At 27.6% G+C, this 14,773-nt stretch overlaps 1 protein-coding gene across 4 annotated transcripts in view; it reads left to right on the forward strand.

Annotated features, from left to right (window-relative positions):
- LOC107438906 (endoplasmic reticulum resident protein 44) overlaps positions 1–9,810 on the forward strand; it is a 25,631-nt gene extending 15,821 nt beyond the window's left edge. The window contains exons 12-15 of one of the 4 annotated variants that reach the window (XM_071183187.1): positions 2,564–2,602; positions 3,513–3,616; positions 6,548–6,573; positions 6,811–9,810. In XM_071183187.1, coding sequence (XP_071039288.1) covers positions 2,564–2,602; positions 3,513–3,602 — 129 coding nt within the window. In that variant the 3' untranslated portion in view covers positions 3,603–3,616; positions 6,548–6,573; positions 6,811–9,810. The remainder of the gene's footprint in view (positions 1–2,563; positions 2,603–3,512; positions 3,617–6,547; positions 6,574–6,810) is intronic. The other 3 variants (XM_043041239.2, XM_071183186.1, XM_043041238.2) reach the window with 3 other exon arrangements.
- Positions 9,811–14,773: the final 4,963 nt, after the last annotated feature.

A 14,773-nucleotide genomic window follows, 5' to 3' on the forward strand; every position in this document is an offset into this window, starting at 1 on the left:
TTTTTTTTTTTTTTTTTTTTTTTTTTTTTTTTTTTTTTTTTTTTTTTTTTTTTTTTTTTTTTTTCACTGTTCCAAATGGAACATCTCTCTTTTTTCTATTAAGTAAGAAAATGCTTCGAAACTCTTCAGGATTTCTTTTAGTGATCCTGCCTTTGAGTTGTTTAAATTCTTTATTGGTATATTTTAGTTATTGCTTCGTTATAGTTATTATTTCCAAATTTAAAAACGAATGCATTGATTTTATTAAATAGATGCATCACAGGAGAATAAGAAAGGCAGGAGTTCTACATCAAATTTAAATTTCTTATTAAATCTGAATTTTGTTCGTTTGATGACTCATTGAATCTCTGGAGAGAAAAAATTTCGCAATCCCTCCTTCCCCCTTTCAGTCCCATTTTCTGTCAGGATTTGTCCTGATGTACAGTTTGAAAAATTTTGCACACATTACTATAGTTTCATTTTATTAACTAAATGCATATTTCTTTTATTTTATCTGTAATGAATATTAAAATTAAACTATTTCAATATTTTTGTTTTTGAGGTTTCGGTAAGTATAAAATATTTTGTAATTATTATTACATTTCTTACTAATTAACTATTAAAGTAATACAGAAATTGTGCTCCGGAAAAAATCAGGATTTTTTGCTAACCGCGATCCGGAAGTTTCTGAAAATCCAAGGTCCAGAAGTTTTAAGAAATCATCAATCACATTTATGTATAAAAACTCTTTCATATTTTACTTAAAAATATTAGAACTAGAATTTATACTTGGCATCTCTTTCATTTGTAAATATTTTTTCTGGTAGAATAATAAATGCGATTAGAGATAAAAGTAAATTTATACATAATTATTGATTTAAATTAGGCTGCATATAATTTATATAGAATTTCATATTTTGAAAATGTCAATGATTTAAATTTATAAAGACATTAATTTTTTGAAATGCATCATTAATGATTTTACTCAAGAAATGTTCAGTTTTTTTGTGTTGGGCTCACAATCACCCCTGGTAATACCTGAAAATTTAAAATGAATTTTCTAATGTGGGCACGTAACATTTTTTCCTTACATGGCCATATTTTTTATATAAGTCAAAATGCAAATAAATACTTGCTTCTTCATAAATGCAACATTAGTGAGACTAAATATTTTAATTTCATGTAAAGAATCTTTCTTTTCTCAAAAAATTAATTTTATTTTCATTCTTACATAGCCATGTTGGATCATTCTGTTGTTGATGATGAATATGTTTCTTTCCTATTTTTTTCACAGTCTATGAAATAAAAGTTTTATATTAATTTCGTAGAAACTATCATATCCTCTACTTTAACCATTTGTATTGTTTTATTTTCTCACCTTCCCTGTGGTATAGTGTCTTTCGAAAAGAATAAAAACAATTTGGTTTTAGGGACTGTGGCAGGAATACTTATTTTCTTCGAATAAATTTTATTTACAATATATGCAATGTTTCTAAGTACAATGATTCTGTGGCATCCTAATTTTCTTTTTTTTTATATGCCAGATTTAACTTATAACTCATGTTTAAATCACATTGAGTATTAAATGCATTATTCTGTAGTTTATGCATATTGTAAAACTGAACCCCATAATGAATAAACAAAAAAGAAAATCATTACCATAATTGAAAAGCACTGAAAATAATGAACAGGAAACACTACTTAATAAGTACATAAAGTGAGACTTACAAATAAAACGCCTCTTAATAAATCAAAATATAAATATAGTTACAGTTAGATAAATCACACCAAAATAAAATATAAATTGCCGAATCAGTAAGAAATTATTAAAACCAAGTGCTGGAACATGTTTGAAAATCCTGAACAATGGAACAAAAATATTCAATGAGCAAAAAATTCTTTGATTTGAAATTCCTGAATTGAATTCTTTGATTTGAAAATATTCAGTGAGCAAAAAATTTTAATTTATTAGTGGGCGTTTCATTCTTAAGTCTTACTTTGTGTACTTTTAAGTAGGGTTTGCTGTTTCACTATTTTTCAGTGATTTTCAATTATGGTAATGATTTTCTTTTTTGTCTATTCATTATGAGGCCTTGGGGAACTGTCAGTTTTGGTTTTTCCACTGACAACAGAAACGCTCCTGTGGGTTTGTGGGCAGTATGTCCCCTGATGAAGTGCTGTCTTACAGACACACGTATATATTTCAATTTTTACAGATTTAATGTTTGTTTGAATTTCTAAATTAAATAAAGCAAATTTGGTTTTAACTGTTTTAGGCACTTTTCCATTTTGATTTAATGTTTTAGTAGTTTACTTCTTTGTCTCCTTTTTTTTGTTAATTGAATTCATTTTCTGATTAGACTACATTCTAATTCCTCATAAATCTATCACTACTTATCATTGCATANTATCACTACTTACCCCCCCCCCCACTGCTGACTGATACAGTTAAACCATGAATGTTAAGTCAGTACACTCATGTTTAGTTAGTGGCCAAATCTTATCTAATTATTATTTAAAGATAACAGTCATTGGTTGTGGGTAATAAAAATTTTACTCTCAATAATTAAAGATTGGTTTTTAGATGCAGGAATTAATAGATGCAGGTGTTGCATTGTTACAAGTAAGTAAAAATGATTGTCTCAGGTAATATTAGGTTTAACTTTAATTAATATTTGTTTTTATTTAATTTTGAAATTCTTTAAAAACAAAAAAAAAAGCCGTATATCGTTGGGTAGACTGAAAAATGTATACTAAAATGATCTATCATATTGTGGGAGGGGGGGGGATCTTTTCATCACTGTCCAAAGGACTAGTGTTGAAAAGATGTTGATAGTCTGTTTACATATTTCTATTGGCTAATTTTTTTTTAAAAAGAAAAAATTACTGTGGTCATAAAAAATTATATTACAGAGAATGGGTAATATTCACAATTATGCTGAAATGCTATTTTGTGATGAAAACACGTACCAAAACCAATACAGCTCACCATTTCTTTACATCGAGCGTCACTCTAGGAGACCACTAATAGTTCTGGTGATCTGAGTCAAATTTTAGTGGCCCTGTGCCAATTGACCACCATCGATTTTTAGCCGTGATGTGTATTCAAGTATTTAATTTATGAACATTTTTAGGAAATCATTTCATCCAGAGAGTACATTTCTTAAACCAATTTTTGTCAAATTTTAATTTTTTCAATTTACTAAATAGATATTTCTTAGTCTACTTCCATTTATTTAGTTTCATTTAAGATAATTAGTTATAATTTCTGCATTAGTTCAATGTAATATTCATTTGAAAATAATTCTAGGTTTTGTATTAATTGAAAATAAATGCCTCCGCTGAAATACAGTTCTAGTGATTACTTATAAATCACATTGAAAATTTTTACATCTTATAATTTTTATTAATGAAACAGGAAAATGAACGTCTTACCTGTGTTGAAATATTGATAGTTTTAATAATAACACATAAATCAGACTAAAAATATTTGTTATCATATTTCTTTTATAGTAATATTCATTTTATTTCAGAACATTATTTCGACAAAGCCCCCGGAATCTACATTTAGGAAACTTGCCCCATCTAGAAATCGTTACACTTTATTAAAAGACGAATTGTGATACAAAAGTGATGAGTAAGTGTGTCATATTTATATGTTAATCACTTATGGTCATTAGTTAGTGTAAAATTTATATTTACAATCAAGCCTTTCGTTTTTTACCCTTTTTTAAAAGTTGTATTATTTTGTGCTTTATTCTTCATGCATTTTAAAATGTTTAGTCTGAACATTGCTAACATGTCTTGAAGGAGGATGCAGATTATTGAATTTAGTCCTCCATTCAATATATATTTCCATTTTATGTTTTAAATTAAGTTTTCAAAAAAAAAATTTTTTTTTCCTTATGAAAATTTAAAAAAAAAAAAAATTTCAGTTAAAATAAATATAAAAAATAATTACTTTTTTAAATAAAAAAAAATAACATTGTTATTTTTATATTGAGTGTTATTGACTGAACTTGTGTAAATCATATTTGTATATTTTTAAATCAGAATCTACTTGAGTTTAAACTATTTTTCTCGATATTTTGAGATGCAGGGCAAAATAAAATTAAAATTATTTTTTAAAAAATTATTTAGGCGAAAGCAAAGCTACAGTGAAGTATAGAGGTATCAGTGGCTCCTCTTCAATTTGAAATTCAAATTGAAAAAATTCAGAATTTAGCAGTTAGAGTAAAGAGATATACACGGTTTAGCTGTAATTTTTGATTTGTTCACTGTAAGAAATAACTTAATAAAATAAAGAAAAGCAAAATTTAGAAAAAATTATCAAGTAATTTTTATAATAAATAGACCATTCTCACTGTGGGGATCTATAATTTTCTGACATATTCTGCTTAATAACAGAATTGGTCGCAAAATAAGTTCAATCTTGAAATGTTTTGCTAATCCATGAACAAATATGTAATGAAAGCAAACAATTCTAATATATGTTTTTTTTATTTTTATTGACATTTATATTACAATGTGGTGTGTTTTGTTTCCATGTAAACATTACAGGGGTGATTATATTCCGGGTGTACCCCGAAATTCCAGGGTTTTCATATCATCTGTCCAGAGGTCTAGAAACTAAAGCAGGGCATGTGATTTTTTGCGTAATTCCGTTTTTCTCAAGACTTGATTAACGGACTTTTGCGAATCAAAACTTATAATTGAACAAAAATTTCACCGCAATCTAAAATTTAAAGTCAGAATTAAGTTCTGCAATCTAAAATTGAAAGTTTGAAACCTTCGCTACATCACGTTAACAAAACAAGCGATTTTTTGCAATTTTTATTACTTTTTTTTTGTCGGATTTTTATTGTTTTTAATATTTGAAACTATGCCAGAATCTGCTAATATAGCGATTTATACTCACACGATTTTAATATCGAGCATCGATTTTCGTATTTACCTGATTTGAATCGTATTCAGGCAATTTAAAAATCTTACCTCTCGATTCGTATTCACGGCATTTAAAAATCCAACATCACAATTTGTATTTACCCGTTTTTGAAAACAATATCGTAATTCCTATTCACAGTCATTTTCACAGTATCTAAAAATCTGAAATTGCTATTTATATTATCGCCTTTCTAAATCCAATGTCGCGATTCATATTCATGCGATTTTAAAACCCAATATCGTGATTTGTGATTTCGCATTCTTAAAATCTGATATCGCGTTTCTTGTAAGAACTAAATTTTTCTTAAATTTGTTACTATAAAAGTGTGTTTTACTGAAAGGTAATTTAATTATAAATCTTTGTTCAAAAAATTATATCAAATACGAATAGTCTATAAATTGATTTCAGGGTTTTGCATTTCCTGTCACAATCACCCCTGACATTGTAAAATGAAGCGCCGGAAAAAAAAAATTTTGTATTTTCCAATCTCAGTTTTACTTTTTTTTTTCTTTTGTAGGGTAAACTAGCCAGTGAGGGAGCACTTAAGCTTCGCTTGCGTTTTAAAAAATCATATTAACTTCAAAATTCGTAATTTTAGTTGAATGACAGTGTCAACATATTTGTTACTAATTGCAAACTCTGTAAAAAAAAATTGTAGAGTACTTACATAATATTGTTTTAAAGTTTTGGAGGTTCAAATAACAAGTAGTAAGAAGACCAAGTGAAGGAACAGCTCTTACCAGTGAATGAACGCTCAGTAAAGGAACACTTAATTTTGGTTACTTTTTAATGCTCTTCATGAATTTATAAACCATACAAATATTTAAAAACAAGCCTAATCTAGAAATTATAACATATAAATGCTTCGATAACTTTAACTTTTTTTTTGTAATCATGAATTGAAAATTAAAGTGTTAACATATTAACACATACTGTTTATTCACTGGGAAACCTATGCCCAGTTAAGGAACATGCCTGTTCCCTCACTGGTTAGAAGCTGTTTTTCATATTTTTAACGTGCTTTTGATGCGCAACATCACTAAAGGTACAAGAAAATTAAAGTTTATCATTTATTTTCATTAACTTGGGAAAAAAAACAGTAAAGGAACACTTGTTCCTTCACTGGTTTTTCATCGTTTGGTGATCCAGTGAATAAACACCCCCTTATCTCAGTACTTTATTATGCTATGATGCTTAAAAAAATAAAACATAACTTCAACAACTATATTTTGAATTCTCTTTTTCACAGTGAGAAAAATAAAACTATTACATGCAATTAATTCCACTTCAAACATATAAATACAAACACTCACCTTATAATTTTTTCAAAGAAACAATGTGTTACAGAGATAATAACAAATTCAGCAATTTTTCCGGAGAAGTCTATTTGACCAGGTAATCCAAAACGTTGCTAGCTGACTTCCTATTGTTTGGCAGTAAGCTATTGTTACCAATCAATCTAAAGAAAAACTTTCAAATTCTTATTTTTAATCAAGTGTTCCTTCACTGGTTGGTTTACCCTAGGCAACTTAAATAAATTTTGTGTAGAACTGGTAATTTTTTTTTCTTTTATTATTCAAAATTTTTTACTAAGTGTTGATTGCATTTTTTTTTCTTTTGAAGCTTAATGTCTTTTCCTGGAAAATGAGGTAATATTAAAAATTATGTTCTTTACTCAAATATCTGAAATACCTCGATTTCTCCCGCATTCATCATAGTGAAGCTTTTATTGTGATAGATGTATAACTTTTGAATAATAGAAAGAAGAAAAAAAACAGCTCTCTGTATTTTTTTCTTCTTTTAAATTTGACCAAAAACTCTGTTAATGACTAAATCCTCATAATTTTATATAGGTGATCATGATTTTTTTTTCCAATTCATTGCAGATAAGTTGAAAGGAAGTCTTTCATAGCACACAAGTCACATGATAATAAATTCAATGCATCCTTCATCTCAGATCAGCAAACGGTTCTGGTGTTGTTTGTTCACTGCTTACAGCATAACTCTCATACCTAGCTAACAAATCTATAGACCTGAAATTTCATTGTACTCAAAATACTCTGTTGTACATTTTTTTCACAGAGAATGACGGTTTTTCTATTTATTCAATACAGAATTTTGTTTTATTGTTTGTTATTCATTGTAGTGTTTATAAAAAAAGTGTGATTTTCTTTTGGGGGAATTTTTTCTATACATCACTATGCAATTTTATGGTGTTACTTTGATTATTTACCAAGTTATATTTAAATAAACTTACTCTACACTGTTACCTCATAGGTGTGAACAGTCGCCTTATCACTAATTTTCTAATATGCAATCTTTAAGTGTACATATGTTTAAGTAAGTAGCCTGTTTTTCATAAAACATTTTGTTATTTCTTCAAAATCATTGAGTTTGTTCAACATGTACATAAAAATCAAAACCTTATAACAGTATCCTATGTATAAATTTGACTCCTAAAAATGCTAGTAATCTAGTGTTAAATAGTATTGTAAATAATTGCTATTTTATTTTTACTATGTAGCTATATTTTGTATATACTTATCTTAAATTGAATCGAATAAGTCAGTTTCACTAAATTCTAATTTGGTAGTGTAATGTTGAATTATGGTAGAAACTTAGAAGTTATTTTTTTATTATATTTTTTGACAGTAATCTTTGAACTACTTACATTGAAACTTAATAAGCCGACTTAAATGATATTTCTTTTTTCGTCAGTTGAGTATAACAGCCAACTATTGCTGAAAAGTGTTTCGTTATGCTTTCTGGTTTGAATTATTGTATTTTAAATATGTATTTTTGTAACTAATGCTCTACAATTTTTGTTTTTGATTAGATTATTCTGACTACTTGAGCAAATATGTACATTTACCCCTCTGTTTTCTTATAAGACCTGTTACATGTCAGTAAAAAATATGCAAAAAAATTTTTGTCAGTACTTGTTCATTTTGACTACTTGAACAATTATGTATGTTTACACCTCTACCTTCTTTAAATCTGTTACAAGCCAGTACAAAATATACAAAAAAATTTGTATCGGTACTTATTCAATCTGACTACTTGAACAAGTATGTAAATTTACACCTCCACATCCCTATTAAACCTGTAAACAAGCCAGTAAAATAAATGCAAAAATTTTTGTATCAGTACTGATGCCAGAATGAGTATTAACTGTAGAACTGACTGCGGAATATAAGACATTGTAGAAAATCATCTCAGAAAAAAGGTGAACTCAAACTGTAAAATTTGTAGTCACCTTTCTGCAAGCTGATATTTATATATTTTATTCCTCTAAATTTCAAGAATTACGCAGAGGTATCTTGTTAATTGTGCATGTTATGAGAAATGGTTCTAAACATTTTTATAATGATTCTTCATCCCTGTCAAATATAATTACAATATACTGAACAGATTTTCTGAATAGTGCAGTAATAAAAAGGATGATTGACTGCAATTGTATGTAGCAAATGTTGAAAGAATATTTATTTGAAAGCTTTTTTTATTTAAAAAAAAGTTTCATTTTCTGTATTCCTATTTAAATCTAAGATTACTAACTTAGCCTTAGAATACTTTTCCAATTTAGTTTCAATTGTGGGCCGCTTTAAAGAAATTATCAGGGATTGAAAAAGCTCTTATTAATAAAAACGTAAAATTATATTGTGAAAAAAGATAAAAGATAATGTACATTGTTTTTTTAATATACTCTTTTTTTTCTTTCTTTTTTTTCAAAATGGATTTTCCTTATAAAATTCAGAATTAACATAAGTAAAGGTATTTTTAATGAATGATTCTCACTTAAAATTACGTCATGTACTACATGGGCCATTAGAAAACACCCGTTTACGTAGATCTACAATTCAAACAAGCTCTTTTCTTGTCATAATGAAGATTCATCATTTTTAAACTCTTAAAAAGAATTTCTCTGTCTTTCAAATGCTGTAACTCTTAAGAAAGAAATATCCTTAATCAATTATTTAAAAAGTATTAATTTACATTTTTACTACAATATTTTATTTAGTCAAGAGTTCCTACTTCATTTTTTATTTATTGCTTGTGATTTGTTTCATTTTTAGTTTCCCCTGTTAATTCATTTATACATGTAGATCATGTTAATTTTGAATTTTCAATGGTGAGAGGTTTATTTTTTCAATTAATGGTATTTATTTTCTAATATTAACTACTCAATGTCCATATTTGTCTAGTTATTAAAAAATATTAAAAATTCGCAAGACTATTTGGTCTTTATGTTAATTTCACAATTTCTTTATGAAATTATCTTTCATGTTTTGAACCAGTTGCAAAATATTGCAGTAAAATAGTAAACTAAAATATATTTTGATACTTCTATTTAACAATATTTCAAGGAATGCAACAAAAAAAATTTTTTTTAAGCAAATACTTTTATAAAGGGCATTTTCACAGTAAGTTTCTGTTTTTAAATTTGTACCATTTGCATTTTAAATTGCTATTGTAATGCAATGTTTTGCAAGTAAGTAGTGTAAAACATAATTACTAAATCCAATTTATTTCTTATTGAAAATTAAAATTTGGATCTTGTGTTTACTTTAAGAAATACGCCTTTGAGTTTTTCCCTTTTATAATAGGGTTGGAAGGATAACTTATGTATCACTTTATAAAAGGCTTGTAGTTCATTTTCTAAATGCCTATCTTTTTTTTATCTATACCTACAGATATTTTTCTAAGTTTCCAAAACTAAATCTTTTGTCTGTAATATTTTAAAAACAGAACTGTTTTAATTCAATTCAAGCTTTGTATTGGGAGGTTCTTCAATGTGTATTTGCATTGAAAATTATGATGTACTTTTTAATTATATAAATGTAAGAATACTTTGCAATAAAGAAAAATCAAATTTGGTATTTATATAAGTTTAATTATTTATAATTTATATATATAAGGGTATCCGCGCACCTGGAAAGTCATGAATTTCGGTATTGAACAAAATTTGTGACATACTATTTTTAAAAAAAGAAATCATGGAAAGTCATGGATTTAGGTCTCCGAAAAATCTAATTTTTAAAATGGAATCTCCCTCCCCCCAATTTCATCCTGTTCCAAATATCTGAATTTCTAACAAAATCACCACTCAGTCATATTTTATTTGAATATAAAATGATTTTATCATGTTCTTTAAAAATTATGGTGTTCTTTCAAAAAATGAAAGAAAAAATATCATTTCTAGAGCGAATCATCCTTTAAACTCTCTTCTGTGATTTACGAATTTTTACTATTATTTTTTTTTAATTTTATCAATTTAAAATTCTAGTTGAAGCAAACCAGTCATTGGCGAATTTTTTTTATTCCGAAATGAGAACAGAAAAATCAGGAGTATTTCTCTCCTTTCTGATAAACAAGAAAAGTATCTTTAGAATATAATTCTGCAGAAGAAAAAAATTTTTGCTTTTGTATTTTTTTCAGCTATTTTATTGTTTCAATTCTTTCCTTACTCTGTTTTTTAAGTTAAAAATCTATAAAGATGAAGAGTATAATAGTTTTGGTTATACCTATTTCGAATAATGTTATTATAATGCTTTTTTTAATTTATTGTTGCGTTTTCGTTGGAGAAAATAGCAACTTCGTTAAGTCATGAAAAATTCTTGGAATTAGTCATGAAAAGTCATGAATTTGAAAATCTAAAATGTAGCAGATACCCTGATATATGCATACACCATTATTGGTTCCAGTCAACTTCATTCAAATAATTTTCATAATTTAATTATAATCGTGTGCATTATAGTTAACCTTGAAAACTTTGTTTTTAAGAAATTTTACTTAGAAATGATTTAGTTGCATGTTTTGAGGAATCATTTTAATTATCAATGAACAATTACAACTGTTGGTGTTAATATCATAAATTATTAAAAAAATTTAAGTTACATGAAAATGAATCAATGCCAATGAAAAGTACTTATATACATATTATATTACTGTTTATTTCCTTCCGAAGAAATCTGTATTTGAAAATTGTTTTGATACACATTTAAATGGACATTTTTCTACTTCTTACCTTCCCACATTCTTAATTGTGTATGAGTAATTGTGTAAGTGTATCAAAAAGAGTTAAAAATCTCCTTGTTAACTGTGTAATTGCCAGCAAGATTTGATTAATTATCAAACAATCTCCTGATATGTGTTTGGATCTAAAAATGGATAGAAAATCCTTCTTGGAGTGACATGTTGTATTCTCGTCTTCTGAACTGAAAAACAAATTCCATTCTAGTTAATGAAATATTTCTTTAAAAAAAATTTTTTTTTCCTTCCATTTATTCTATGAACTGGCAACCATAAAAAACCGTTTAAACAAGAAAACAGCATTGATTTTATCTAAAATATTTATTTGATTTTCCGATATGTAATTAGATAGTTACATATCGTTTCGTGAACTCCGTTATTGTAATAAGTTATTACGAAAAAATGAAGCTATTATGAAAACCTCGATATTGCGAACTGAAAGAGAGATGCAAAATAGTTTGTGATAATAAAAATAAAGTGTAATAAAAAATCTATATGTTTTAATCAAATTTTAATTTTAACCATTCAGCAGGGCTGATTGTTCTCCGGAAAAAGTACGGATTTCCGGATTTTTCGTTGACAGTGATCCGGAAGTTTCTGGAGATTGAAGATCCAGACGTTTCACAAAATCATTGATCACAGAAGTTTCCGGAAATCAAATTTTAAAAGGTGGAACTTAAGATGGATACTTTATGATGTATTTTTTATTTATTTTTATGTATTTTTTATATATTTTCCAGATGGATACTTTATAAGCTTATATTCATGATTAATATTCATTTTTTATCAATTAATAGTTGTTATAATCATAAACTCAAGAAAGAGACATATTTGTAAATTTTAATTACTTCTCCAGGTCATCATAGGTATGTGTAAATGGTATGGGTATGTGTAGAATTTTAAATAAACTAAGAAATATTGAGACAAAGGAAAAAAAACCCGATTTAAATGTTTTTCAATTTAAACTGTTTTTTTTTTAAACTCCAGAAATTTTCCGGAATTTCGACTTGGACTCACAATCACCCCTGCCATTCAGTTAAAACTAATTCTATTAAAAATATTCGAATTATAACTGTGTTTTCAATTTAAAAGCTATGGAACTTATAAAGTGATAGTACAGTTATGTGAATATTTATGCATGAATTTTATGTAAAAAAAGAAAACATTTATTTTAAATTATGACAACATATTTACATTTTTACTTTATTTTATGTTTTTCTGCAATCTTTCTATTGCATCACCCTTTTTTTTTTCCTGGTATATATCTAGATCCCATAGTTTTTTTAAATTATTATTTCTTGTTTTTCTCAATCCTTGCTTCTTACAGGATCATTATTGTTCATAGTATTCTTCCCCATAAGTATCAGTTTCTTTTGAACAAATTTTGAAAATGAATTAGCATTTTCAAGAAATGATTCATAGAATTGTTCAATAAAAGTTTTAAAGAATTAAAATTTAAAAAAGCATTTTAAATTGTACAAAAATCAGAAGAAAGAAAGTGGCTTTCAAGAATTTCATGAAATCGAGTTTTACTGAAAAATGCATTCGACTGAAAGATGTTTTTTTTTTTCTGTTTTGTTTCAAAAATTTAAGCACAGCAAAATTCGCTAAATTTATTCAATTGAAAATTCTGCGACCTAATTACGGTAAAATTCTTCAGTTATAATCGAAATGAAATGTCGAAAAGTGTTCATAAATTAATATTGATTTTTTATAGGGATTTTTGGAATGACTGTTTCAAAAGTTTCAGCACTTAGTGAATTTCTTAGTAAATGCGGGATTGGTTGACTTTCGCGGGATAAGTGACTTATTGCCTGCAATTCATGAAGACATGCGGATTATGTATATCAAATCAAGAGCTGCAACACTAACATTGCCGAAGAAAGTTGTTTTGAAAATTATACGCGGAATAAAATTATGCACTGTTTCTGAAATTTCTAGCATTTTAAATAGATCAAAACAAGTTATTTATCAAGTGTTGAAGAAAGAAGATGATTTCGCTTGAGAACAAGGGGTGGACGACAGCGAGTAATAGTGTTCAGACTAATAGGCAAAATATTGTCGGTGTAACAATGTCCAAGGACTCCATTCATGCAAATGTTTCGAAAAAAATTTGCCGCTGCTGCAACCCATGACTTTAACTTCATCAAAAACTAGCGAGAGTGAACTGGGCCAAAAATCACATGTGGTTATCTGTACTATTCAGTGATGAGAAAAAATGGAACATCGATCGTCCTGAAGGCTCGAACTCTTATTGTCATGTCCTTCAAAAAGATCCAAGTAATTTCTTCAGCATGCAGCAATGAGGCAAATTTCTATTGGTTTTAGAAGCATTTGGATTTAATGGATTCTCTGGGGTATACATTCCATTTTCAAGACATGGGAGAAACTGAATGTATATTTCAACTATACGCAGTTCCTCGATGTATGCTTCACGTTTGACAACAAAAAAAAATTTCTCGTCGTAATGTTCATTTACTACATTGACTTGCCCTGGGCCCAGACGTAAATTCAATTAAGAACGCTTGGGGTATTTTAAATTTCTAAATATATAGAAATGGTAAACAATCGAACACTGTCACAACTCCAAGAGCCTATTGAGGGCATTCTTTCCCTACAGTAAGTTCAGAAGCTAATTAATTCACTGGAAATAGGTTTATTAAGAATAATTGGGGAATTAATATCCAAGTATAATTATTTTAAGACTGCTAATAAGTGTCATTTTAGCTATTATGCTTGAACTTTTGTGACAGCCTATTTACCAAAGTCATGATAAAATAAATATTTTTCAGCAAATTATTTCCGTTTTTAGTTACGACAAATGAGAATGTCTTTTCTTTAACCTTCTATTGTCTTTAAAAATCAAAATATTTTGCTTGTTGCTTAAACTTTTGAGACGTATAGTTAAAAAGTATAGTTTATTTATCAAAGCAAGATAGTATAGTAAACAAGGTATACATATGTAGCTACATAGCAAACGCGAATGGAATCCAGATGTATTCGTGATATTAAAAAATCGTGAATGAAATTCGTGATATAGAGGTTTGACTGTATTTTAAGCTACCACACAAGAAACAACTTGAACACATATACTCTAAATTTTAATGTTCATTAAAATATTTTTTGTAAAGATGACTAATTCTTATGAGAACAAGTCCTTAACTCCAAGATAGGCCTAACTGAATATCCATTGGATTAAAGTCTTTTGAATAAAGTGCTTGCGCAATTTCTTTATTGAGTCAAGAAAAGTGGCTTGTGTTATTCTTGAGTACTCTTTTATTTCATTGTGAGCATAGTTTATGGAATTTTTCATAAAATTTCCTGGATGTATTCTTGGATAAATACTTATCAGCTTAAAAAGTTTTGTACTTTGCGTTGATAAAATTATTTAGTTTTAAACTTTATATTTGTGTGGTTATTTGGATAAGAAATATTTGGTTTTAAAGTTATTTTTTGTTTACCCTTTAAAAAACTACTGGATGATATCATTCAAATAAATATTATAGGCATCTACACTCTATAACAAAAAACTCGACGCACCAAGAAGGAGTTGTCCGATTGAAACGAAAATTGGTAGATAGGAAAACAATGTACAGAATAGTAAATGATTTAAATTTCATAACAATTGAATAATTTATTGCAGAGTTACAGCAGCAAGTTCAATAAGGTGTTGGCCCGCCTCTAACCTGGATACAAGCTGCCACACGGCGTGGCATAGAGCGATAAAGCTCTCGGGTGGTCTCTTGCGGTATTTCCTGCCAAATTCGATCCAATTGTCGAACGAGGTCATCAGTGGACTCGAAATTTTAGCCCGCTTTT

This window comes from Parasteatoda tepidariorum, chromosome 7, assembly GCF_043381705.1.
Source record: "Parasteatoda tepidariorum isolate YZ-2023 chromosome 7, CAS_Ptep_4.0, whole genome shotgun sequence".
Lineage (NCBI taxonomy): Eukaryota > Metazoa > Arthropoda > Arachnida > Araneae > Theridiidae > Parasteatoda > Parasteatoda tepidariorum.